Source organism: Mustela erminea, chromosome 7 (assembly GCF_009829155.1).
Source record: "Mustela erminea isolate mMusErm1 chromosome 7, mMusErm1.Pri, whole genome shotgun sequence".
Lineage (NCBI taxonomy): Eukaryota > Metazoa > Chordata > Mammalia > Carnivora > Mustelidae > Mustela > Mustela erminea.
Window position 1 is genome coordinate 82334924 of NC_045620.1, and position 27769 is coordinate 82362692.

Below are 27769 nucleotides of genomic sequence, written 5' to 3' on the forward strand. Positions count from 1 at the left end.
CATGGCTCCTTTCCTCCATTTTCAGAGCTAGCAGTGGTAGGTTAAGCCCATCTCACTGTGAGTTACTGGACACTTTTTCTTCTGCCTTCCTCCAGCACACTTAAGGACCCTCTTTCACATTTAAGGATTACATTAGGCCCATCTAGATAATCTGGCATGAGCTCCCTATTTTAGAGCCAGATGATTAGCAGCCTACTTCTACCTGCTACCTTAATTCCCCTTTGCCAATTAATAATAACATATTTACACATTCTTGGGATTAGGATGTGGACATCTTTGGGAGGCCATTATTCTGCGCACTACACACTCTAATATCCTATATTGCCTTCTCACTGCAATTAAAACAAAGATCATACACACTGACATGGCCTACAGGCCCTATTAATTTATCATTTTCCATTCCTCTTTATAGTTTAGCTGTATTGGCTCTCTTTTACTCAAACCTCCCAAACTTATTTCTGCCATAGGGCTTTGCATGTGCAGTTACCTCTCCCTGGAATCCACTGGCAATATACCACATCTTCACATAGATGACTCCTTGTTACTCAGCCCTTAACTCAAATAGTGCCTTCTCTAATCACCAACGTTTTTTGTATTTTTTCCTAGTACTTACCATTAACTGAATGACCTTTAGTTACATATTTTGCTTGTTTCTTATCTGTATATAATATTCCTTATATCTGTATATAAGATAATATTCCTCCCCCATGCACTTGAGAACTCAGAGTGCAGTGTTCCAACTGTGCATCAGGCATTGTGCTAAGGCTTAAAGAAATGATAGTATCTAAGAATCAGGATGGTTTTTGCCTTCATAGAGTTTATAGGTTAATGAGGAAGCAGTTATTAATCTAATAATCACATAAGAATAAAATTATAAGTGTGACAGTGTGATAAAGCTTTATAGTTAGGATGTTTTAGTATCTGGTAGGACTAGCTCCCTTCTCATACTGTCTTCTTTTTTTTGTTTTTCTATGTTAGCCTTAATATCACCGTGTCTGACTAAATAAAAAATATGCTGGTCTTTTTATTGGGATTACATTAAATTTAGTTAATTTAATAATTTAGTACAATACATTAATTTAGAGAGAGCTGACATCTTTATGATATTGAGTCATCCTATTCGAGAAGAGGGGATATATTCCCATTTTCTCAAGCCCATTTTTATGTATGTCACAGTTTTTAAAATTTCCAACATGTGAATTTTGCATATTTGGTGTTCGGTTTATTACTCAATATTTAATCTTTGTTGATAACATAAATGGAGTCTTCCTCTATCACTATATCCTCTAACTTGTTTGTGTATATGAAGACTGTTGTTCTTATACATTAATTTTACATTTTTCTACCTTACTATATTTTTAAAATATTTGATTATGTTTTATCATTGACTTCTTAGGGCTCTTCTGTTATATTGTCCTATCATTGCAAATGAAGATAGTTTTATTTCCTTACCAATTTTTATTCTCTAGTTCAAGGATTGGCAAACTTTTTCTGCAAAGTACCAGATAGTAAATTTTTTTTTTTAAAGATTTTATTTATTTATTTGTCAAAGAGAGAGCGAGAGGGAGCACAAGCAGACAGAGTGGAAGGCAGAGTCAGAGGGAGAATCAGGCTCCCTGTGGAGCAAGGAGCCCGATGTGGGACTCGATCCCAGGATGCTGGGATCATGACCTGAGCCGAAGGCAGCTGCTTAACCAACTGAGCCACCCAGGCGTCCCAAGATAGTAAATTTTTAAGCTTTGAGGACCACAGGTCCCAATTACTATAGATGATAAATAAATGAAGGGGTATGGATGTACTAATAAAACTTTATTTATAAGAAGAGTCAGCAGGTTTGGACTTGGCCAGTGGGCCATGGTTTGCCCTTTGATCTAGTTGATTTATCTAATTGTAATGGCGAATAACTCTAGAACAGTGCTAAATAGTAGCAGAGATAGTGGGTATTCTTGTCTTGTTTCTGATCTTGGCAGAAATGCCCTTAGTGATTCCCCATTAAATAAGATACTAGCTGGAGTGGCTGGGTAATGGACATTGGGGAGGGTACGTGCTATGTTGAAAAAATAAATAATTTTTAAAAAAGATACTAGCATTAGGACTAAGTTATATATGTATATATAAAACTATATACGCATGTACATATATATACTTATGTGAGAATATATCCTCAATTCCTATTTTCTTGAGTGTTTTTTTTATCAGGAAGATGGTTGTATTTTGTCAAAGGCATTTTCAGCATCTATAAAAATAATCATGTGATTTTTATTAACCATAGATCTATTAGTATGCAGTATGATCTCAGTGGATCTCAATGGATTTGGTAACATTGAACCAACCTTGTAATGTCAGATAGATCTAGGGGTTGAATTTTACTTGGTAATCCTTATTATTTTTACATTGATATTTATGGGTACTATTCACTTGTAGTCATCATTTTTTTGTACTGTAGAAAGTTTTTCTTTAATTTTAATGTATTGGAACAGTTCATACAGCAAATTAAAATATCTGTCCTTTGATCAAGGCTTGGAGGTAGAATTCGCCAATCAAAACATCTGGACCCTTTTCATATGGTACTTATGATTTTTGTCTGTTTCTTTCATGGAAATTGGTCTGCTTCAGATTTCTAAATCTAATGGTGGTTATATTTGGCGATTTGTAATTACCTAGGAAATTTTCTTCTGCTTTTAAATGTATTTGCATGGAAATCTAGAAAGTGTTCTCTTATGATTAAAAAAAAAAATCTGTTACAATGGTTAATTCCTTCCTCTGTGTGCCATTTCTTATCTTGTATATTTATGCTTTCTCTCTTTTTATCTTGAGCAAGTCAGCTTGATCAAGTTTATTTTCTTTTTTTAAAAACATCTAGATTTAGTCAGGTCTATAATTTTTATTTTCGTTTTTAAACTTCTACCTTAGGGGGTAAGTAAACTGTGGCCTGTCAGCTAGTCACTTCTTTGTATAAATAAAGTTTTACTGGATCACAGCCATGTTCGTTCATTTCATGTATTACAAACAGCTGCTTTTGTGCTGGAACAAGAGTTGAGTAATTGCAGGAAGGAACATATGGCCCCACAAGCCTAAAATATTTACTCTCTACACATTTAGGAGAATTTCCTAACCTCCACTCTGCCTCGTTAATTTTTGCTTTTATCTTTATTATTTCCTTTCCTTTTACTTATTTTGCTTTAGTTTCTTGTTATTTTTCAGATTTTTACACTGGAATTAGTTTATTTTGTTTTTTCATTTTCTCTGAATAAAGTGTTTAGTGATAGTACTTTTCTTCTAATTATTACTTTCAATACATCCCATAGATTGTGATATGCAGTTTCATTATAATTTTTTTTTAAAAAATTCACATTGTGTTTTCTTCTTTCATGCAAGAGTTGTTTAATAGAAGGCTTTAAAATTTCTAGGAGGATGGTCATTTTGTTTCTTGTTAAACATTTCTAGTTGTATTGCATTGTGATCACAGAGTATTTCTAATAGTTCTTTCTTATAGAACTTAGTGATATCCTTTTGGAACCTAATATAAGATCATTTTTTTTTTTTGACGAATATTTGGGGAAAAATCTATTTTCCATTATCAGAGTGTAGAATTTGATAAATATCCATAATATCTACATTAGTCATATTGTTTAGGTGTTCTTTCTCCTTATTTTTTGCCTACTTAATCTATTTTATAATAAGAATAATGAGTTAAAGTCTCCTGTTATTAGTATCTATGTATCCTTGCATTTCTATAGTTGTAACTTCATAGAGGTGGTTTCTGTGTTAACTGGTGCTTACATATTGGTTTTATCTTTGTTGCAAAATTTGGACATCAATATTTCATTTTGTTTTAATTAAAGAATTTTTATTTATTTATTTATTTGACAGAGAGAGAGAAATCACAAGTAGGCAGAGAGGCAAGCAGAGAGAGAGGGGTAAGTAGGCTCCCTGCTGAGCAGAGAACCTGATGTGGGGCTCAATCCCAGGACCCTGAGATCATGACCTGAGCCACCTAGGCACCCCTGGAAGTCAGTATGTCTTTGTTAATATTTAATACTTGGGGGCTTGAGTTCTGTTCATTCTATAACCAGGGTTTCTGCTGGTTTCTTACTTTCATTTGCCAAGGCTATCTTTTCTCATCTCTTTATTTTTAGCTTTTCTAGATCAATTTATTTTAGATATATCTCTTTAAAGATTTATTTATTTTAGCACAAATTGGGCGAGGAGCAGAGGGAGAGAATCTTCAAGCAGACTCCCTGCGGAGCATGGAACCTGAAGCTGGGCTCAGTCCCAGGACCCACGATATCATGACTATCATGACCTGAGCCAAAAACAATAGTCAGAAGCTCAACCGACTGACCCACCCAGGTACCTCCTAGATGTCTCTCTTGTAGACAGAATACACCTGGATCTTGTTTTGTGGGCATACGAAAAATCTTTTTCTATTAATAGATGAGGTAAATCTATTTATATTAATTGATATTGATATGACTGATGTTCTTGCTCTCTATGAATATTTTATAATTATATGAATTTTATATTTGTTTATACTTCTTAAGTGGGTGTATTTCTTGGGAAGGTTTGTATTTTAGTTTTAGTGGTTATCTTTGTACTGATATCTTTTCTAATGCCCTTAGCCTCTTCTTAGTTAACCTTTAATTATCTGATGTATCAGTGTTTATTGTTGTCTTTTAACTTCCACCTATGTCTCTACAACAGTCACAGCTTAGTCTACTTTTCTCTTTCACTTTGTTCCCTTCCCATTTTTTTAGTTGTATCATTTCTATTTAATACCTGCACATGTCTTCCACATTTACCTTTCTACTCCCCGTTTTTTTTTTTTTTTAAGATTTATTTTTTTATTTGAGTGTATGCACAGATGTGTGTGTGAGTAGGGGGAGGAGAAAGGGAGAGAAAAAATCCTCAAGCAGACTCCGTACCCACTGTGGAACCCATTGTGGGGCTGGATCCCAGGACCCTGAGGTTCTGACCTGAGCAAAAACCAAGAGTCTGTTGCTCAACAGAATGAGCCACCCAGATGCCCCTCATTCTGGTCTTTTGTCTACACTTAAATGTATTAAAATGTTCAGAATTAGTTCTTTTGCTGAAGTTCTTCCAGTTATCTCATGGTTGGATGAAGCTTTTCCTCTAGTATGTTCTCAAGAAGGGTTCATGGAAATTATTTTTCTTTAGCCTTGATACTTGAAGGAGAGCCTGGATAGATATGAAATCATTGGTTTACAATTCTTTTCATTGCATTTTAAAAAACTGTTGCTATACTTTTGCCTTACCTTGTATTTTATTTTTGAAAAGCGTGATGCTTATTAAATTCTTCTGCATTTGTTATTTGATCTTTCTACAAGGAGGCCTTGCAGATTTTTAAAACTAATAATTGAAATCTAAGAATTTTGTTAAGATATGTCTTCAAACTGATTTTTATAACAGTTTTTCTCAGGCATTTGGTATAATTTTTGTTTTTAAGGTTTTATTTATTTGAGAGAGAGAGAGCATGAGTGGGAGGGAGGGCAGAGGGAGAGGGAGAAGCAGACTCCCCGCTGAGCCTGATGTGGGGCTCCATCCGAGGACCCTGGTTCATGACCTGAGCTGAAGGCAGATGCTTAACCAACTGAACCATCACCCAGGGACCTCTTGGTTTAATCTTTTGATATGTAAACCAAATCTTTTAAAAAATATTTCTTTCTGAAACATTTCCCTGGATTATAGTTTTAAATATTAATTCTGATTCCAGTGAATCAAATGGTACAGATGCTCTTACTTCTGCGCCTTATTTCTCTTTCCATTAGTTTCTCCCTTGTCTTTTTTTCTTTATCTCCTTTTCATTGTCTTGTTTTCTGCCATTTTCAGTGCTTCTATTAAATTTTAATTTGAATTTATTCCCATTTGGGTGCCTTAAAACATTTCATTTTTAAGGTATTTTTCTTTTCAAAGCCAAAGTTGGTGGCATCACAATTCCGGACTTCAAGCTCTATTACAAAACTGTCATCAAGACAGCATGGTACTGGCACAAAAACAGACACATAGATCAGTGGAACAGAATAGAAAGCCCAGAAACAGACCCTCAACTCTATGGTCAACTAATCTTCGACAAAGCAGGAAAGAATGTCCAATGGAAAAAAGACAGCCTCTTCAATAAATGGTGTTGGGAGAATTGGACAGCACATGCAGAAAAATGAAATTGGACCATTTTCTTACACCACACATGAAAACAGACTCAAAATGGATGAAGGACCTCAATGTGAGAAAGGAATCCATCAAAATCCTTGAGGAGAACACAGGCAGCAACCTCTTTGACCTCAGCCGCAGCAACATCTTCCTAGGAACATCACCAAAGGCAAGGGAAGCAAGGGCAAAAATGAACTATTGGGATTTCATCAAGATCAAAAGCTTTTGCACAGCAAAGGAAACAGTTAACAAAACCAAAGGACAACTGACAGAATGGGAGAAGATATTTGCAAACGACTTACCAGATAAAGGGCTAGTGTCCAAAATCTATAAAGAACTTAGCAAACTCAACACCCAAAGAACAAAGAATCCAATCAAGAAATGGGCAGAGGACATGAACAGACATTTGTGCAAAGAAGACATCACACAAAAACAATCTGAGGGTTTTGAAGGGGCGGGGGGTGGGAGGTCGGGCTACCAGGTGATGGGTATTATAGAGGGCACGGATTGCATGGAGCACTGGGTGTGGTGAAAAAATAATGAATACTGTTATGCTGAAAATAAAAAATAAATTTAAAAAACTGTAAAAAAAAAAAAAATAAAAGTTATATGCAAAAAAAAAAAAAAAAAGACATCCAGATGGCCAACAGACACATGAAAAAGTGCTCCATATCACTCGGCATCAGGGAAATACAAATCAAAACCACAATGAGATATCACCTCACACCAGTCAGAATGGCTAAAATTAACAAGTCAGGAAATGACAGATGCTGACGAGGATGCGGAGAAAGGGGAACCCTCCTACACCGTTGGTAGGAATGCAAGCTGGTGCAACCACTCTGGAAAACAGCATGGAGGTTCCTCAAAATGTTGAAAATAGAACTGCCCTATGACCCAGCAATTGCACTACTGGGTATTTACTCTAAAGATACAAACGTAGTGATCCGAAGGGGCACGTGCACCCAAATGTTTATAGCAGCAATGTCCACAATAGCCAAACTATGGAAAGAACCTAGATGTCCATCAACAGATGAATGGATCAAGAAGATGTGGTATATATACACAATGGAATACTATGCAGCTATCAAAAGAAATGAAATCTTGCCATTTGTGACAACCTGGATGGAACTAGAGTGTATCATGCTTAGCGAATTAAGTCAATTGGAGAAAGACAACTATCATATGATCTCCCTGATATGAGGAAGTGGAGATGCAACATGGGGGGTTATGGGGGTAGGAGAAGAATCAATGAAACAAGATGGGATTGGGAGGGAGACAAACCATAAGTGACTCTTAATCTCACAAAACAAACTGAGGGTTGCTGGGGGAAGGGGGGCTGGGAGAAGGGGGTGGGGTTATGGACATTGGGGAGGGTATGTGCTATGGTGAGTGCTGTGAAGTGTATAAACCTGGCGATTCACAGACCTGTACCCTGGGGGGATAAAAATATATATTTATAAAAAAATAAAAAATTTTAAAAAAAGGATATCTTTCTTTTCTTTCTTTCTTGAATGCAATGAACTTCCTCCTTTCCAACCCCCACCTTTTCCTCTTTGTTTTTGTCCTTCTAATTCAGAGTGGGTTTCCATGTACCCAGCTGCTTGTTTGAATATATTTAATTTTTCATGGAATATTGTTAGAGTTTTCTCCTACTTCATGGTGGTTTTCCTGGGGGGGTGGTGAGAATTTTTTTCAATTGATAAACGTTGGTGTCATTTTCTGTTTCTTTGAAGTAACTGTATAGAAGTGTTCATCTTTTTCCTGCTTATTTTTGTGGTATTATAATGCATTTTGGAAGATTCTAGTTCAATGGAGCCCTCAGTATGACTAAGTCTGGCACTTTGTTGTGTGAAGGTAGATAGAGACCACTGGAACAGAATGCCAAATTCAGAAATAAATCTTTACACCTATGGTAACTGATTTTTGACAAATGTATAAAGGTAACTGAATTTTCATGTACAAAATAATGAACTTAGACACTTTATATCACATCATACATAAAAATTAACTCAAAATGGAATTGAGTGCAAGAGCTAAAACTATAAAACTTCCAGAAGAAAACATAAGAGAAAATTTTGTGATTTTAAGTTAGAAAAAAATTTCCTCTATACAAAACAAAAGCATAGTCAATAAAAGAAATTATAACTACACCGGGTTTTACCAAACTTTGAAACTTTTGCACTTCAAAAGACATGATTAGGAAAATGAAAGGGCAAGCCACAAACTGGGAGAAAATATTTGCAAATCATGTATTTGATTAAGGACTTAACAATTAAGAATATATAAAGAGGTCTTATAATTCAATAATAAGAGAACTTATTTTAAAAATGAACAAATTTTGGGATGCCTGGGTGGCTCAGTGGGTTAAAGCCTCTGTCTTCAGCTCAGGTCATGATCCCAGAGTCCTGGGATCACGTCCCACATCGGGCTCTCTGCTCAGGAAGCAGGGAGCCTGCTTCCTCCTCTCCCTCTCTGTCTGTGTCTCTGCCTACTTGTGATCTCTGTCTGTCAAACAAAACAAACAAACAAACAAATAAATAATTAAAAAACAAAATGAACAAATTTTAGATGTTTCATCAAAGAAGATACACTAATGGCTAATAATCACATAAAAATGCTCAATATCATTAATCATTAGGAAAATGCAAATTAAAATCATAATGAGATACTATTCTATACCAGTAGAATGATTATAATCAAAAAGACAGTACCAGCCACAGGTAAAGATATGGAGAAACCGGAGCCCTCATACATTGCTGATGGGTATATAAAATGTTGTCACGTTAGAAAACAATTTGGTAGTTTCTAAAAACTAATAAGATAAATATAAACTTAAAATATGATCCAGCAATTCCACTCCTAGATATCTACCCATGGGGAATGAAAACATTATGTCCCCTTGAAAAAGACTGAAATGTGACTATTTATAACAATATTATTCATAATAGCCCAAATCTGGAAGTAATTAAAAATATCCAGCAGCTGGTGAGTAGATATTCAAAATGTGGTAGATCTCTACAATGGAATACTATTTAGAAATGAAAAAGGCATAAACTATATGCTAGAACATGTATGAAACTAAGAAACCATAATGCTAAGTGAAAAATAGCCTGACACAAAAGACAACATATTGTCTGAGCTCATTCATATGAAGTTTCCAGACTATAAGATTTCATTTATATCAAATTCCTCTAGAGGCAGAAAGCAGACCAGTGACTGGTTCAGGCTGGAGGTAGGAATGGGAATGCATTGTAAGTTGGCACAGGGGAACTTTGTGGCAATGGAAATGTTCTAAAAACGCTGGGGTGGTAGTTGCATAACTTTATAAATTCAGCAAACATCACTGAATTGTATACTTACAAGGGGCAAATTTTATGGTGCATGTAAATTATACCCAGTGAAATCATTTTTAAAAACGTATATAAAGAAGTAGGCTTCCTGGTAGTTGAAGATAATAGTGGCTGTCTTCCTTTCTATTTCCCAGTATTTCCTCTATAAATGATGTAGAACATAAGAAAAGAAACTACATAAAAGCCTCACTTTCAGCATGACTTGACAGAGGATTTCCAGACAACTGTAAACAAGATGGAAAAAATGCCAAATCCCAGTGCATGATGTCTGCTTCCTGGTGTTCTTGTAGATGAGAGCATGAACTATACCATGAAGTGTGAAGGGATAGTTTTTTAAATCCACAGCTTCTGTGGTGGGGAGATGGATGGATGAAGAAGGGCAAAAAGGGAGAGGCACCTTCTGGCAGTTGGATGTGAAGAAAGAAAGAAGCAAAAGGGGAAAATTTAGGGTCCTACAAGATAAAAGGTCATACAACTCTATCAGGAATGTGTAGGGAGCTTAATTAGACCCTCTTTGATTCTCTTATTCCAGGATCTTCCTGTTAAATTTTTTTTGCCTAGACCCCATTCTGTCACTTGACCTAAGCAGACTAGTAGAGCTGTGGCTTTCTAGGTTCATTTCCTATCAGATTTGTTACTTTTACTTACAGTTAGTTTGCTGTTTTTATTGATAATGCTGCAGGCAGGGTTCTTCCACTCTAAGCTCCAAATCAAGTCAGCTGTTGTTTTTCACAGCCCATCCTACCCTAGTAGGACCCCCTTTCTTGGGGGTCAAGAAAGGATGGGAGCAGCCCCAGAACATCAGATTTCCCCTTTATTGCTAGAAGTTCAGCATTTTTTCATGAATAAATGCTTATCAAACTGTTGTTTGCCCCTATTTGATTTACAGACCTCTGAAATGGTAATTTTTGTCCAGTTTATAACTGTTTTCTGGGGAGAGGATTTACTAACCTCTAAATGCTGCCATACCTGGAAATTCTGCTCCTTTATTTACCTTTAATCAAACTATGTAGTTTAAGGCATTTTCTTCAAGGATATTGTAAGTATATATGTATAACTGATATGAAATTCTTATGATATATATATAAAAAATATGGCCTTTTCACAATTATTGCATGTAGTTGGGTTCCCTAAAAGCAGACATGTAAACTGCAGAACAGGGGCCAAATCCTGGCCACTGCCTGTTTTTGTAAATAAAGTTTTATTATAACAAAGCCACTCTCATTTATTTATGTATTTTCTGTGGCTGCTTTCATACCACAGTAGCAGAGTTGAGGATTGTGATAAAGTCTATATGATCCACAGAGCCAAATATCTGGTGCTTTACACAAAAAGTTTGCTGACCTTTGCGTCAGAGCAAATTATAATGGTAACTAACATAATTACCATTATAAATAATATTACTTTGTCTAGTATTTTTATTTCACATTTATCCTGCTTTTCTTAACAACCTATATATTCAGCTAGATAGATATGAAATTATCATTTATCAGATTTCAGGAACTAATGGCAAAGTTGCATAATTATGATCATATGAATTACAACCTAAATATACTAAACATACTAAATATACTAAAATATTTTAATCTAATAATCTAACAATTCTAAAATTTAACAACAGAATAAAAATAGACTTTGATATGTTATAGTAATTTCACGTTCATCTTGGCCTGGAATAACATTCACTCTAACAATATTCTGTTTACATTGAATTCTTCCTCCATCATACCTGCTCTCACATGACCAAACTACTGCAAAGTCACCATCATGAGAAAATGCATATTTTTTTCTTTGACATTTTGAAATATTCTTGCTTAAGTATTAGTTTGCTTTTAAACAGGGAATATTTGTTTAGTAGTAAATATTTTGTGGAGCACTTTTCTTAGTTCAATGTATCTTACCTATTAGAGAAGACATTCACTGTTCTTTGTTGAATAATATGTTTCTGAATTGAACAAAAGGGAGGAAGGTCATCTGGAAATGTGTCTTCTCCTTGAGGATCTAAAGACAGGCCAACAAAAGCTTCATTTAGCATATCTCCTCTGTCCAAAGGCCCCAGGAGTTCTGTTAAAAAATGATTGAGATATGAATCAAAATCAAGTAAAATTTCTGCTAACTCCTTTGTAAGTATGATTACAGGAAAACTTCTGCACAGCCTGATGAAACTTTTTAAAAATTTGTCAGTTAACTATATAGTGTGAATCTTGTAGTCCTAGTCCCTGTATGACTTCTGTCATTCTGACACTTAGCTCAACCAGGAGAATTTGGTAACTAAATAATTAGTGTTTTTAAGTTCACATTTTAAGTTTAAAAATCCATTCATAACTTTCCCATAGTGTTTTTTCTTTCTTTCTTTTTTTTTTTTAAGATTTTATTTATTTATTTGACAGAGAGATGGTGAGAGAGGGAACACAAGCAGGGGGAGTGCAAGAGGGAGAAATAGGCTTCCTGCAGAGCAGGGAGCCAGACACGGGACTCAATCCCAGGACCTGGGGATCATGACCTGAGCCAAAGACAGATGCTTAATGACTGAGCCACCCGCCACCCCCATTCATAGTGTTTTATCCAGTATTTTATTAATCAAATATTTTTTGTTTTTGTTAACCAACTACTGGAATACTTTATTATATTGGAAAATGAAGAGAAGTAAATTATTTTATTTCCCACATATAGAACACAATTTGAAAGCAAAAAAGGAAAGTATCTTTTACAGGAATGTATTTTTTCCAATATTTACTCATCTTAATTGGAATTTTAAAGTATGTAGAGAGTTTGCTATTCCCACATCATACCGATGTACAGAGCAAACTTTTTAAAATTGGCAGCTTAGGGCATTATTTAGAAAAATTGTGAAACATGTTGAAGTTGTGAAAAATATATTTAAAGAAACATAAGTTTTATTAAAGGCTAAAAACTCTTAGGACCACACTGCGTGTGTGTGTGTGTTTACCCTGTTAACCATTTTTTAAGTGTGCAGTTCAGTAGTATTAAGTATATTCATCTTATTGTACAAAAGATCTCCAAAATTTTTTTCTGCTTATAAAATTGATACTGTACACCCATTAAACAACTCCCCATTTATTTCTCTTTCCCTTCCTCTAGCCCTGGTAACCACCATTTTGCTTTCTGTTTCTATAAATCTGACTACTTTGGATACTTCACTTAAGTGGTATCATGTAGTGTTTGCATTTATGTGACTGGCATATTTCCCTCTGCAGAATGTCTTCATGGTTTATCCATGTTTTAGGATTTCCCTCCTTTTTAAAGGCTGAATGATATTCCATCATATGTATATACCACATTTTACTTATCCATTTGTCCATGCAGGGAAATTTGGATTGCTTCCAGCTTCTGGCTATCGTGAATAATTCTGTTACAAAGATGGGTGTGCAGATATCTTTCTGATACCCTGATTATACTTCCTTTGGATATATACCTGTAAGTGGGGTTGCTGGATCATATGTAAGTTCTGTTTTTAATTTCTTAAATTAATTTCTTTAGTTAAGTTTTATTTAAGTAATCTCTACACCCAGTGTGGGGCTCAAACTCATGACTCCCGGATAAAGAGTCGCATGCTCCTCTGACTGAGCCAGCCAGATGCCCCAACTGTTTTTAATTAATGAACCACCATGTTGTCTTCTTTGTGGTTGCACCATTTTACAGTCCTACCAAAAGTGCTCCAATTTTTCTACAATTTTGCCAACACTTGTCATTTTCTTTTTTTTTTTAATTAGAGCCATCCTAATGGGTGTGAGTTGATACCTCATTACAGTCTTGCATTTCTTGCATACAGATTTGCATAATCTTGCATACAGATTTGCATTTCCATAATTATTGGTGATGTTGAACATATTTTCATGTCCTTATTGGCCATTTGTTTATCTTCATCGGTGAAATATCTATTCAGGTCCCTTTGCCCATTTTTGAATCAGGTTGTTTGGTTCTCGTTGTTGAGTTTTAGGAGTACTTTATATTAATATTATTAATCCCTTATCAGACATATGATTTTCAGGTATTTTCTCCCATTTCATAGGCTGCCTTTTCATTCTGTTGATAGTGTCCTTTCATGAATAAAAGTTTTAAATTTTGTATTTTTACTTTTGTTGCCTATACTTCTGGTATCCTCTCCAAGTAAACATTGCCAAATTCAATGTCATGAAGCTTTTCCCCCTTTTTGCTCCCTAAACTTTTGTAGTTTAAGTCTTACATTTAGGTCTTTGATCCATTTTGAGTTAATTGTCATATATAGTACAAGTTAAGGGTCGAACTTCATTTTTAAAAATATAGATATCCAGTTTTCCAAGCACCATTTGTTGAAAAGATTTTCCTTTTCCTCACCAAATGGATTTGGTACCCTTGTTGAAAATCATTTGGCCATATATGTAAAGGTTTATTTCTGCTCTATTTTATTCTATCAGTCTATATGTCTGTTTTTATGCCAGTACTATGGTGTTTTTATTGCTGTAACTTTGGAGTAAGTTTTGAAGTGAGGACGTGTGAGTCCTTCAGGTTTATTCTTTATCAAAACTATTTGATTCTTCAGGGTCTCTTTGAGATTCCAAATGAATTTTAGGTGGGTTTTTCTCTTTTTGTAAAATATGTCATTGGGATTTTGATAAGAATTACATTGAATCCATAGATTCCTTTGGGATGTATGGGAATTTTAAAAATAAATCCTACAATCCATGAACAAAAGGGATGCTTTTTTTCACTTAGTACTCTGTTTATTTTCTTTCAGCAGTGTTTTCTATTTTCCAGTGTACAAGTCTTTTACCTCAGGTATATTCCTAAGATTTTTAATTTTTTTGATGCTCTTGTAAATGGAATTGTTTTTTAAATTTTCTTTACAAATTGTTCACTGATTTTTTTAAAAGTTTGTATTTAAATTCAAGTTAGTTAACAGACAGTGTAATATTAGTTTTAGGTATACTATACAGTGATTCAACACTTGCACACAACACCCAGTACTCATCACAGCAAGCACACTCCTTAATCCCCATTTTACCTATCCCCCCCCCATCTACCTCTCCTCTGGCAATCATCAGTTTCTTCTCTATAATTAAGAGTCTGTTTCTGATTTGGATGCCTTTTATTTATTTTATTTCCCAATTGTGCTGGCTGGGATTTCCAATACTATGTTGAAAAGAAATAGAGAAAGAGGGCATCTTTGTCTTCTTCGTGATTATAGAGGAAAAGCTTTCAGTTTTTCAATATTGACTATGATGTTAGCTGTGGGCTTATAATAATTTTAGTTTGGTCTTTTTGGGTCAAGGTAATTTCCTTCTAGAGTTAATTTATTGAGTTTCTATCATGAAAGGGTATTGAGTTTTGCTAAATGCCTTTTCTGTATCAATTGAGAAATACATAGTTTCTGTCCTTTATTCTGTTAATGTGGTGTATTACATCAATTTACTTTTGTAGGTTGAACTGTTCTTACATTTCAGAAATAAATTACTTGAAGTATAGTCTTTTTAATATGCTGCTGAATTTGGTTTACTAGTATTTTGTTAAGAATTTTGCATCAACATTTATCAGAGGTAGTGGTCTATTCTTTAGTGTCTTTGGCTTTGGTATTAGGGTGCTAGAAAGTGGAGGAGGGACATCAAAGTACTCTGAATTGAGAAGGCACTTTGAGACAGGAAAACAAAGGAGGTGACTCCTTACAGTTTACACAGAGTTCTATTAAGGGTAACTTATTGAGGGGGGGAGATCAGGTGGAAGATGATCCATGGCAACTGCACAGTTATTTTCCACAAAATCCAGACCTTAGTCCACAGATTTTATTAGAGCAAGGGGCCACAAAGGACAGTGCAGTGAGATCAAAGTGTTCACACACACCACAAAGGGTTTGCATGCACCTAATTGATAGCTAAACTTTAATTAGATTCTATGGCACCACCTGTGTGTCAGGAGGGGAAAAGACTATGTTATTGCTGACAGACTCATGGGAGGCCAGAACATGCCTCCCCCTATCCTGACCTTGGCAGGCTTTCTAAGGTATGTGTATTAATCTCTAAGGGGCCTGGAATATGTACCCCAAGAGAGGTCTTTGGGTGAACATGAACAAGATGGTGGGCCAAAGGTGAAATCAGTATTGTCAGCACTCCTACATAGAATAATGATGGCTTCATAGAACGAGTTTGGGATGTTGTTTTCTGTTTAGTTTTTAGTACAAGTTTGAGGAGGATTGGTGTTAATTCTTCTTTTAATGTGTAGTAGAATTTCCCTTGAAGTCATCAAATCCGAGACTTTTCTTTTTGATTTATCCATTTCTAGAATTTTTCCATTCCTTCTAGGTTTTACAATTTGTAGGCATGTGATTGTTCATAGTACACCTAAAATCCTTTTTAATTCTGTGGTATTGGTTGTAGCAGCCCCTTTCACTTTGGATTTTCACTTTGGAATCATTCCTTTTTTTTTTTTTTCTTCCATAATCTAGCTAATGACTTGTCAATTTTTGTTGAAGTTAAAAAAAAAAAAAAACCAAAAACAAAAAACCTCTTAGTTCCTTGGTCTTTTCTATTGTTTTTTTTCTGGTCTCCATTTCATTTATTTGATCTTTGTTATTTCCTTCCTTCTGTTAACTTGGGGCTTAGATCTTCTTTTTCAGTTCCTGAGGTGTAAAAGTTAAGTTTTGATCTGAGATCTTTCCCCTTTTTTAATGTAAACATTTACTGATATAAACTTCTCTCTTAGCACTGCTTTTGCAGCATCCCATAAATTTGGGTATGTTGTGTTTTCATTTTCATCTGTGTCAAGATATTTTCTTTTCTTTTTTTTAATATTAATTTAGTTATTTTCAGCATAACAGTATTCATTATTTTTTCACCACACCCAGTGCTCCATGCAATCCGTGCCCTCTATAATACCCACCAGCTGGTACCCCAACCTCCCACCCCCCCCCGCCACTTCAAACCCCTCAGATTGTTTTTCAGAGTCCATAGTCTCTCATAATTCACCTCCCCTTCCAATTTACCCCAACTCCCTTCTCCTCTCTAACTCCCCATGTCTTCCATGCTATTTGTTATGCTCCACAAATAAGTGAAACCATATGATAATTGACTCTCTCTGCTTGACTTATTTCACTCAGCATAATCTCTTCCAGTCCCGTCCATGTTGCTACAAAAGTTGGGTATTCATCCTTTCTGATGGAGGCATAATACTCCATAGTGTATATGGACCACATTTTCCTTATCCATTCATCCGTTGAAGGGCAGCTTGGTTCTTTCCATAGTTTGGCGACCGTGGCCATTGCTGCTATAAACATTGGGGTACAGATGGCCCTTCTTTTCACGACATCTGTATCTTTGGGGTAAATACCCAGTAGTGCAATGGCAGGGTCATAGGGAAGTTCTATTTTTAATTTCTTGAGGAATCTCCACACTGTTCTCCAAAGAGGCTGCACCAACCTGCATTCCCACCAATAGTGGAAGAGGGTTCCCCTTTCTCCACACCCCCTCCCACACAAGTTGTTTCCTGTCTTGTTAATTTTGGCCATTCTGACTGGTGTAAGGTCATATCTCAATGTGGTTTTAATTTGAATCTCCCTGATGGCTAGTGATGATGAACATTTTTTCATGTGTCTGATAGCCATTTGTATGTCTTGATTGGAGAAGCATCTGTTCATATCTTCTACCCATTTTTTGATATGATTGCCTGTTTTGTGTGTGTTGAGTTTGAGGAGTTCATTATAGATCCTGGATATCAAGATATTTTCTAATTTCTCTTGTGATTTCTTCCTTGTCCTATTGGTTATTTAAAAGTGTGTAGTTTAATCTCCATATCTTGCTGGTTAATTTTATGTGTCAACTTTACTGAGCTAAGGGGTGCCTGAATAGGCAATAAAACATTATTTTGGGGTATGTCTGTGAATGGGTTCAGGAAGCAATTAACATTTGAATCAGTAGACTAAGTAAAGACGTCTACTTCACCAGTGTGGACAGTTATCTTCCAGTCTATTCAAGACCCAAACAGAACAAAAAGTCAGAGAAAGGATGAATTGTACCTCTCTCTTCTTGAACTGGTACATCCATCTTCTCCTGCCTTCTGATATTGGAACTCCTGGTTCATGGGCCTTTAGACTTTGGGACTTGTACCAATGGTACCCAACCCCATTTCCCTCCATTCTACTTCCCTCTCCACCATTCTCAAGCCTTTGGCCCCATACTGGGAGTTATACCATTGGCTCTTCTGTTCTCAGGCCTCACACTTGGACTGAATTATACCACCAGCTTTCTTGGTTCTAAGCTTGCAGATGGCATATTGGGGGACTTCTCAATCTCCACAATCATGTGAGCAATTCCCATAATAAATGCCTCATGTATGTATGCATGTATGTATGTATGTATCTATCTATTCTATTTGTGCTGTTTCTCTGACAAATCCTAATGTATGTATATTTACAGATTTTTCAGTTTTCCTTCTGCTGTTGATTTCTAGTTTTATTCCATTGTATTAAGAACAGATAACTTTTATGATTTCAGTCTTCTTTTTAAAAAATATTTTATTTATTTATTTGACAAAGAGATCAGGAGTAGGCAGAGAGAGAGAGAGAGAGAGAGAGAGAGGAGGAAGCAGGCTCCCTGCCGAGCAGAGAGCCTGATGTGAGCAGAGCACCTGATGCAGGGCTTGATCCCAGGACCCTGAGATCATGACCTGGGCTGTAGGCAGAGGCTTTAACCCACTGAGCCACCCAGGCGCCCCTGATTTCAGTCTTCTTAATATTGTTAAGACTTGGGTGTTTTTGCCCAATTTAAGATCTGTCCAGTGGAATGTTCCATGTGCACTTGAGAAGGATGTATTTTACTTATTGTGTCAGTGTTCTGCATATGTCTGTTAGGTCCACTTGGTGTATAGTACTGCTCGAATCCTTTCTTTCTGATCTTCTGCCTGGTTGTTCTTCTATTATTGAAAGAAGGGTATTGAAGTCTCCCACTATTATTCTGTTACTCTCTATTTCTCCTATCAATTCTGTCAGTGTTTGTTAAATAGAAATTTATAATTGTTATATCCTCTTTGTGAGTTGTTCTCTTTATCATTATATAATATACTTCTTTGTCTCTTGTGACAATTTTTGCCTCAAAATCTGTTTGTCTGATACTAGACAACTTTGTCGTCTTATCATTTGTACAGAATACCTTTTCCGTCCTTCACTTTCAGCCTATTGTTGGATCTTTTTTTTTTTTTAAAGATTTTATTTATTTGTCAGAGAGAGAGAGAGAGAGATATCACAAGTAGGCAGAGAGGCATGCAGAGACAGAGGGAGAAGCAGGTTCCCTGCTGAGCAAGGAGCCCGATATGGGACTCCATCCCAGGACGCTGGGATCATGACCTGAGCCGAAGGCAGCTGCTTAACCAACTGAGCCACCCAGGCGTCCCTGGATCGTGTTTTTTTAATCCACTCAGCCAGTCTATGTCTTTTGACTGGGGATTTTAATCCATTTACATTTAGACTAATTACTGATACAGAAGGACGGTACCATTGCCATTTTGTTACTTCTTTTCTAATGTCTTACAGCTTTTGTCTTTTATTTCCCTTACTGCAATTTTTTCCTTTGTGGGTGTTTTTGTTTGTTTGTTTGTTTGTTTTTGGTAGTGAATGCTGATACACTGCAATTTCTCATTTCCTTTTTTTGTGTAGTCTATAGTATTTCTTGTATAATTTTGATTATATAAAATATCCTAAAAGTTAAAAAATCTATTTTAAACTGATAAATTTAATTACATACAAACACCTTAGTCCTTTACAGTTTTGTCCCCCCAATTTGTTATTGTTAAAAAACATATCTTTATATATTGTATACCTATTAACATAGATTTACAGGTTTTTTTTTTAATCTTTTATACTCTACATAGGAATTAAAAGTAGATTATGCAACAATAGTACGGATTCTGTATTTGTTCATGTGTTTAGCTTTCTTTACTGGGTAACCTAATACTTTCATATGACTTCATGTTGCTGTCTAGCATTTTTCTGGTTCCATTTGCAGAATTCTAGCATTTTTTTTGTATGGCAGATTAGTGGTACTGACTTTCTTCAGCTTTTATTTGGGAAGATCTTGATTTCTTCTTCAGTTTCAAGGCACATTTTTATAGGACACAGTAATCTTGGTTGATAGTTTTTTTCTTCTAGCACTTTTAGTATATTTTCCTGTTCTCTTGCAATCTGCAAGATTTCTGCTGAGAAATCTGATCATCTTACTGAGGCTTCTCTGTACACGATGAGTCATTTTTTCTTGCTGTTTTCAAGATTCTCTTTGACTTTAACAGTTTGGTTATAATGTAGGTTTCTTTGTGTTTTTGTTAGTTGGAATTCATTGAGTTCTTGAGTATGTTTTCATTTCTTTCCTTAGATTTGGGACATTTTCAGCTATTATTTTGTTCAAATGAGCTTTCTGTCTTTTCTTTTTTCTTTCTGGGGTTCCTATAATGCATATAGTGGCCTCTTTGATGGTGTTCCATAAGTCTCTTATGCTCTATCATTCTTTTCTTCATTCTTTTTTCTTTTTGTTCCTCTGACTCAATGATTTCAAATGACCTGTGTTCAAGCTTGCCAGTTCTTTCTTCTGCCTGATGATGTCTATTTTTGAACTCCTTTGGTGAATTTTTCAGTTTGATTATTGTATTTTTGATCTGCAGAATTTGTGTTTTGTTTTATTTTTATATTTTCTATCTCTTCACAGATACTCTCATTTGTTTATGCATTGTTTTCCTCATTTGTGCAATTATCTATATTCTCCCTAAGGTTACTGGTCATCATGATAATTACTTTAAGTTCTTAGGAACTTTATACATATGCATTTCTTTCATTTCAATTTCTGGGCTTATTTTTAATCCTTTGATCAGACCACATTTCCCTGTTTCTTTTTATGCCTGTGATCTTTTCTCAAGATTTTGCCATTTGTACAAATAGCCATTTTTCCTAGTCTTTATGGACTGGTTTTGTTGAGGGAAAGATCATTACAAAATGGACTAACTAGAGGTTCTGGGGCCTCTCAGACCTTTTCTGATGTGTCTTTTTTGAGGTTGTGTGTGTGCTTTTATTTTAGTATATATGGGTGCTTTTGACTGTTTTGATTTCTCATTCTCCCCTCCCCCATCAGTTTTCTATTTCGGTTTCTATTTCTGTTAAATTCCTCTGCCTGTATTTTCTTTTTCTGCATAGTGTCTGCCTACATGACTGCAGAGCCTCTGCTGTTCTATTGCACCAAGGCCCTCACCTGGTCTCTAACCTGATAAGCAGACTATACTGCATCTCATCAACACTCTGAGCTAGGAAGGACAGAAATCAGTTCTTTATGCAGGTCCCAGAGAAGCCAGACACTGTACTTAAGTTCCACTCTATTTCTTCTGTCTCAAGGGAGGGACTGGTTCCTGGGTGGTATTCTTCCTATTGTAACACACTGCCTGAGGAGAGGGGCATTGTGTAGGGTGAGCAAAATGCAATGAACTTTTTCCTTCTTTTTGGAAACCACCCCCTTTCTTGTTTATGTATTGGTGTGGGTCCTATAGCCCCCTAACTAGTCTCTAAAGTTCTCACAAAGGTATATTGTTCTTTATATTGCTTTTAAGTTGGTGTCTCCGTGGAGCAGGGGCCTGAAGCCTCCTATCTTTCTAAAATCACTCCTTCCACAGTGAAGTCACTAGTTTCCACAAAATGTGTGTAAAACTGTAACATGTAAAAACTAAATGCTTTAACACAGACAAAGATGATTGCATTTATCCTCACATTGAGTCCTTTTTCCAATTCTTATTGTTACCAGTTTTTGTCATGTCTATTACAAAATACATATGGTTTGGATTCCAATAATTGTCAGTAATAAATTCTTCTTAGAGACCTATTAGTATTAAGGAAAAAAAATGTTTGTAGGGAGTGTTTTAATCAGCAAACTTATTTTCTAGAATACCATTACATGTGCCATTTTTACTCTTTGCTATTCACAAACCTGAAATGAGAATGTATAAATGTCAATAAATGGAGTTCTCAGGTGGTTCAATTTTCAAATGTGAAAGTAAGCTTTGGTTATTCATATAAGCAAACTTTTGTTGAGAGTCTGCTCTATGCAGGTTGCTACTGATAGGTGGATATAAACATGAAGAGAAAGTAATCCCTGTCCTTGATAGGCTTAGAGTTTGATAGCAGGATAGGGAAAATGGTCAGAAGAAATAAAGATTAACAACATAGAGGCAGAGAAGAAAAGTTCTTGGAAGATACTAAAAGGCTTCTTTGTAGCAGCAAATGATTATTGTTGCAGTTGGGGGAAATGTCAGCAGAAGGGAAGAACAGTAAAAATTAATTTAACAGTGTCTTTATTCTGAAGTTAACTATTTTAAGTCAGATGGTCTTAGATTATAGTTATACTAGTGTGGCTTTACTTAAAAATATAATATTGAGCTTACTAAATTTCTGGGAAGGTTGTAGGCATGACTAGTAGTTTGGTGCCACCTCGTAAACAAAGCATAATGTCTTAAATTAGCAAAATATAAAGAGGCAGAATTTTGCAGTAAAGCCAGAGGATAGGATAGGGAGAGGTTATAGCCTTAGCGATCTATTACTTTTATAGTCATATATTTTTGTTCCGTAGGCAGAGAGCGGAAGAGTTTGGGTTAAAGTTCACTGAATTGGTTAACTTTTGTGTTTGCCAGAAAGCAGAAATTATCTAGAATTTTATTTCGTTTTTCTAGAGCAGATTTTAAACTGGTAGTCCATATGCCCAAATCAGTTTCTAGATGTATACATGTATGTAATTATCTTCTAAGAACAAAGCTTATTTAAAAGAAAAAAAAACAAAAACCTAATACTTCTTACAAGATTATGTCTGGGGACTTTCTAAATTGTTTAAAAGATCAGTATGAAGAATTTTTGTTAACAGTTCTTACTTGGTCCGTGTCCTTTTAACTTAAAAGGTTTTACAGTATAATTGGTCTGTAAATATCAGAATTTTCTTTATCTTGTGCAATGTACACAAAGAAGCCGTCAAATGGCTTACCTTGTACTTACCAACTTGTTTATTTTTATGCCTCCAAAAAGCTGTATTTTTTTACAAGAGCAGCTGCTACTTTGTAAATATTTTAATGGCTTCTGTTAAGTAGAGCTGTCAGTTTAACAAATAATGTCATAAAAGATTTTCATTCTTCCATGTATTGCATATCTTGAAATGTGTATACCCTGAAAATCTTTGGGAGATTTTAGACTGGAATGGATGTCTCCTTTGAAGGCGCAAAGCCAACAAAAGGAGACAGATTTAAAGAACAGTGTATAAGATAATCAAGGAAACAGTGCCATTTATTTCAGAAGACAAATGCATGACAGCAGTAAGCTAAGTAAGTAAGATGTATAGCACACATCTCCTTTTTTGAACTCAACTGCAAATTTAAACACTGTTCAAATTAATAATCTGACTCAGGCAATATGATAATTACTGACCATTATCTGGGTTTTATTCTTGGCCATGCCATCTGATCTTGAGCAGATTATCTAACTTTTCAGATTGTTGGTAAGGGTTTCAGAAATGCGCATCTCGTATACTGTTGATTGTATATTGTTGTAAATCAACACTTAAAGGAAATTTGGCAGTATGCATAAAAATAAAAGTATTTCTCTTTTTGGTCTAGAAATACTGTCCCTTCAAATTTATCCTAAACACTAGCGTAATGTGTACAAAGATATTTACAAGGATATTTTTATTTATGCCAGCTTATTATTTAAATATTACCCCCCCCACACACACACCCCTTATCATGGAATTTCAACATGTCTGAAACCAAAGAGAACAGTATAATGAATCCTTAGCTAGTTCTCCATCATCTAGCTTCAGCAGTTATCAGTTATGGTCAATCTTATTTCCTCTCAATCCTTTACCACTTCCACACACTACTCTCTGGAATAATTAAAGCAAATCCTAGACAGATTATTTTATTGAAATATTTTATATTGTATCTCTTAAAAGATAAGTAATTCCCCCTTTTAATTTTTATTGAAGTATAATTAATATATTAGTTTCTGGTGTACAAACCTATGCATTTACTCAGTGCTTATCAAGATAAGTATACTCTTAATCTACTCTATTTTACCCATTCCCCCATTTACCTCTTCTCTGGCAACCACCAGTTCATTCTGTGTATTTAAGAGTTTTCTTTTTTCTTTGTTGTTCATTTGTTTCTTAAATTATACATATGAGTGCACTCATATGGTATTTATCTTTCTCTGACTCATTTCACTTAGTATCATACTCCTAGGTCCATCTATGTTGTTGCAAATGGCAAGATTTCATTCTTTTTTTTTTTTCTACAGAATAATATTCTTATGTGTGTTAATACACACTATATCTCCTTTATCTACTCATTATAATTATAGACACTTGGTTTGTTTCCATATATTGCCTATTTTAAGTAATGCTGTAATAAATATAGGGGTGCATATATCTTTTTGCAATAGTGTTTTCATTTTAGTAGATACATAGTAGAAATATTAGATTGTACGCTATTTCTATTTTTAATTTTTAAAAGGTTTTATTTATGTGTGAGAGAGAAAGAGATAGCAAGAGAGAGCATGACTGGGTGGAAGAGGGAGAAGCAGGCTCCTCACTGAGCAGGGAGCCCAATGTGGAGCTCGATCCCAGGACCCTGGGATCATGACCTGAGCCAAAGGTAGATGCTTAAAAGGCTGAGCTACCCAGTTGCCCCTATTTTTAATTTCTTGAGGAATCTCTATACTTTTCCACAGTGGCTGCACCAATTTGCATTCCCATCAACAGTACACAAGGGATCCTTTTTCTCCACATCCTCTCCAACATGTTACTTCTTGTCTTTTTGATTTTTGACATTCTGGTGGTGTGAGGTGGTATGTATATCTTTGTGGTTTCAGTTTGATGATTAGTTATGCTGAGCATCTTTTCATTTGTCAGTTGGCCAGCTATATGACTTCTTTGGAAAAATTTCTATTCAGCTGTCCAGATTTCAATTGTATTACTTGGGGGCAAAGTTAAGATGTATAACTTCTTTATATATCTTCTGTTATTAACCCTTATCAGATATGTCATTTGCAAATATTTTCTCCCATTCAGTAAGCTGTCTTTTTGTTTTGTGGATGGTTTCCTTCACTGTACAGAAGGTTTTCATTTTGGTATAGTTCAGCAAAAGTAATTTTCCTTTTGCTTCCCTTGCCAGAGGAGACCTATCTAGAAAAATGTTTCTGTGGCCAATGTAAAAGATATTACTGCCTATATATTCTCACAGGAGTTTTATGATTTCAGGTCTCCAATTTAGGTCTTTCATTCATTTTTGCGTTTACGTATGGCTTAAGAAAGTGGTCCGTTTCCATTCTTTTATATTTAGCTGTCCAGTTTTCCCAACACTTTGTTGAAGAGACTGTCATTGTATATTCTTGCCTCCTTTGTCATAGATGAACTTACTATAAAAGTATGAGTTTATTTCTGGACTCTCTATTCATTTCCATAGATCTGCATTGTCTGATATTGTGCCGGTATCATACTGCTTTGATTCCCATAGCTTTATAGTATATCCTGAAATTTGGGATTGTATACCTCCAGCTTTATTCTTTTCTTCTCGAGAACACTTTGGCTATTTGAAGTCTTTTGTGGTTCCATACAAATTTTAGGATTATTTGTCCTAGTTCTGTGAAAAATGTTGTTGATGATATTTGATAGGGATTGCATTGAAACTGTAGCTTATTTGGGTAGGGTTTTTTTAAACGTTTTTCAAAACTTTTTTTGAGAGAGTGTGACAGCAAATGGGGGGTGGGTGAGAGGGGCAGAGGAAAGACAGAATCTTAAGTAGGCTCCATGCCCAGCACAGAGTCTGAAGAGGGGCTTGATTTCATGACCTGGGATCATGACCTGAGCTGAAATCAAGAGTCTTAATTGACTGAGCCAACCAGGCATCCCTAGATTGCTTTGGGTAGTATGGACATTTTAACAATACTGGTTTTTCCAGTCCATGGGCATGGAATATTTTTCCATTTGTTCTGTTATCCTGTTTGATGCTTGGTTTAGTTTCTCTTTCATTAAAAATAGATACTACATCATTAGTTAATACTGATATTATTAGTTTAAGTTCGGGTCTCCAGTGATTTTTCTTTTTTCATCAGTGTTACTGTACTTATATCACCATTCTCTTATGTTGAAAATCCTAGTTCTTAATACTATCACTATCATTTGCTTTATTCTATACCACATGTGTGACTCTTGGATTCTCAATAATACTGCCACTGATCTGATTATAAAACAGTTAAGGATTTTTTTGAAAGACTATTTTTATCCTTGGGATACCTATTTGAGTTGTAAAGTTAAAAATACTGTATTTTTCATTGTGGTTTTGATTTGTATTTCCCTGATGCCGAGTGATATGGAGCACTTTTTCATGTGTCTGTTGGCCATCTGGATGTCTTCTTTGCAGAAATGTCTGTTCATGTCCTCTGCCCATTTCTTGATTGGATTATTTGTTCTTTGGGTGTTGAGTTTGCTAAGTTCTTTATAGATTCTGGACACTAGTCCTTTATCTGATATGTCGTTTGCAAATATCTTCTCCCATTCTGTCAGTTGTCTTTTGATTTTGTTCACTGTTTCCTTTGCTGTGCAAAAGCTTTTGATCTTGATGAAATCCCAATAGTTCATTTTTGCCCTTGCTTCCCTTGCATTTTGCGTTGTTCCTAGGAAGATGTTGCTTCACTTATTTGTGGAGCATAACAAATAGCATGGAGGACATGGGGACTTAGAGTGGAGAAGGGAGTTGGGGGAAATTGGAAGGGGAGGTGAACCATGAGAGACTATGGACTCTGAAAAACAATCTGAGGGTTTTGAAGGGACGGGGGGTGGGAGGTTGGGGTACCAGGTGGTGGGTATTATAGAGGGCACGGATTGCATGGAGCACGGGGTGTGGTGCAAAAATAATGAATACTGTTATGCTGGAAATAAAAAAAAAATACTGTATTTTTCCCATTCTGTCAGTTGTCTTTTGATTTTGTTAACTGTTTCCTTTGCTGTGCAAAAGCTTTTGATCTTGATGAAATCCCAATAGTTCATTTTTGCCCTTGCTTCCCTTGCCTTTGGCGATGTTCCTAGGAAGATGTTGCTGCGGCTGAGGTCGAAGAGGTTGCTGCCTGTGTTCTCCTCAAGGATTTTGATGGAATCCTTTCTCACATTGAGGTCCTTCATCCATTTTGAGTCTATTTTTGTGTGTGGTGTAAGGAAATGGTCCAGTTTCATTTTTCTGCGTGTGGCTGTCCAATTTTCCCAACACCATTTATTGAAGAGGCTATCTTTTTTCCATTGGACATTCTTTCCTGCTTTGTCGAAGATTAGCTGACCGTAGAGTTAAGGGTCTATTTCTGGGCTCTCTATTCTGTTCCATTGATCTATGTGTCTGTTTTTGTGCCAGTACCATGCTGTCTTGATGATGACAGCTTTGTAATAGAGCTTGAAGTCCGGAATAGTGATGCCACCAACGTTGGCTTTCTTTTTCAATATTCCTTTGGCTATTCGAGGTCTTTTCTGGTTCCATATAAATTTTAGGATTATTTGTTCCATTTCTTTGAAAAAGATGGATGGTACTGACAGATGCTGGTGAGGATGCGGAGAAAGGGGAACCCTCCTACACTGTTGGTGGGAATGCAAGCTGGTGCAACCACTCTGGAAAACAGCATGGAGGTTCCTCAAAATGTTGAAAATAGAACTGCCCTATGACCCAGCAATTGCACTACTGGGTATTTACCCTAAAGATACAAACGTAGTGATCCGAAGGGGCACGTGCACCTGAATGTTTATAGCAGCAATGTCCACAATAGCCAAACTATGGAAAGAACCTAGATGTCCATCAACAGATGAATGGATCAAGAAGAGGTGGTATATATACACAATGGAATACTATGCAGCTATCAAAAGAAATGAAATCTTGCCATTTGCGACAACCTGGATGGAACTAGAGTGTATCATGCTTAGCGAATTAAGTCAATTGGAGAAAGACAACTATCATATGATCTCCCTGATATGAGGAAGTGGAGATGCAATGTGGGGGAGTTGGGGGGTAGTAAAAGAATAAATGAAACAAGATAGGATCAGGAGGGAGACAAACCATAAGTGACTCTTAATCTCACAAAACAAACTGAGGGTTTCTGGGGGGAGGGGGGTTGAGAGAAGGGGGGTGGGGTTATGGACATTGGGGAGGGTATGTGCTTTGGTGAGTGCTGTGAAGTGTGTAAACCTGGCGATTCACAGACCTGTACCCCTGGGGAT

General features: G+C 35.8%; 1 protein-coding gene across 6 annotated transcripts in view; it reads right to left on the reverse strand.

Moving 5' to 3' along the window:
* The window catches only part of WDPCP (WD repeat containing planar cell polarity effector), a 518631-nt gene that overhangs the window by 90391 nt on the left and 400471 nt on the right, over window positions 1-27769 (reverse strand). For all 6 annotated transcript variants that reach the window (XR_004287790.1, XM_032352246.1, XM_032352244.1 and 3 more), the window contains one exon: window positions 11420-11582. Coding sequence is in view for 5 of the 6 variants with exons in the window: in XM_032352246.1 (XP_032208137.1) it covers window positions 11420-11582 (163 nt within the window). In the remaining variant the exon portion in view is untranslated. The remainder of the gene's footprint in view (window positions 1-11419; window positions 11583-27769) is intronic.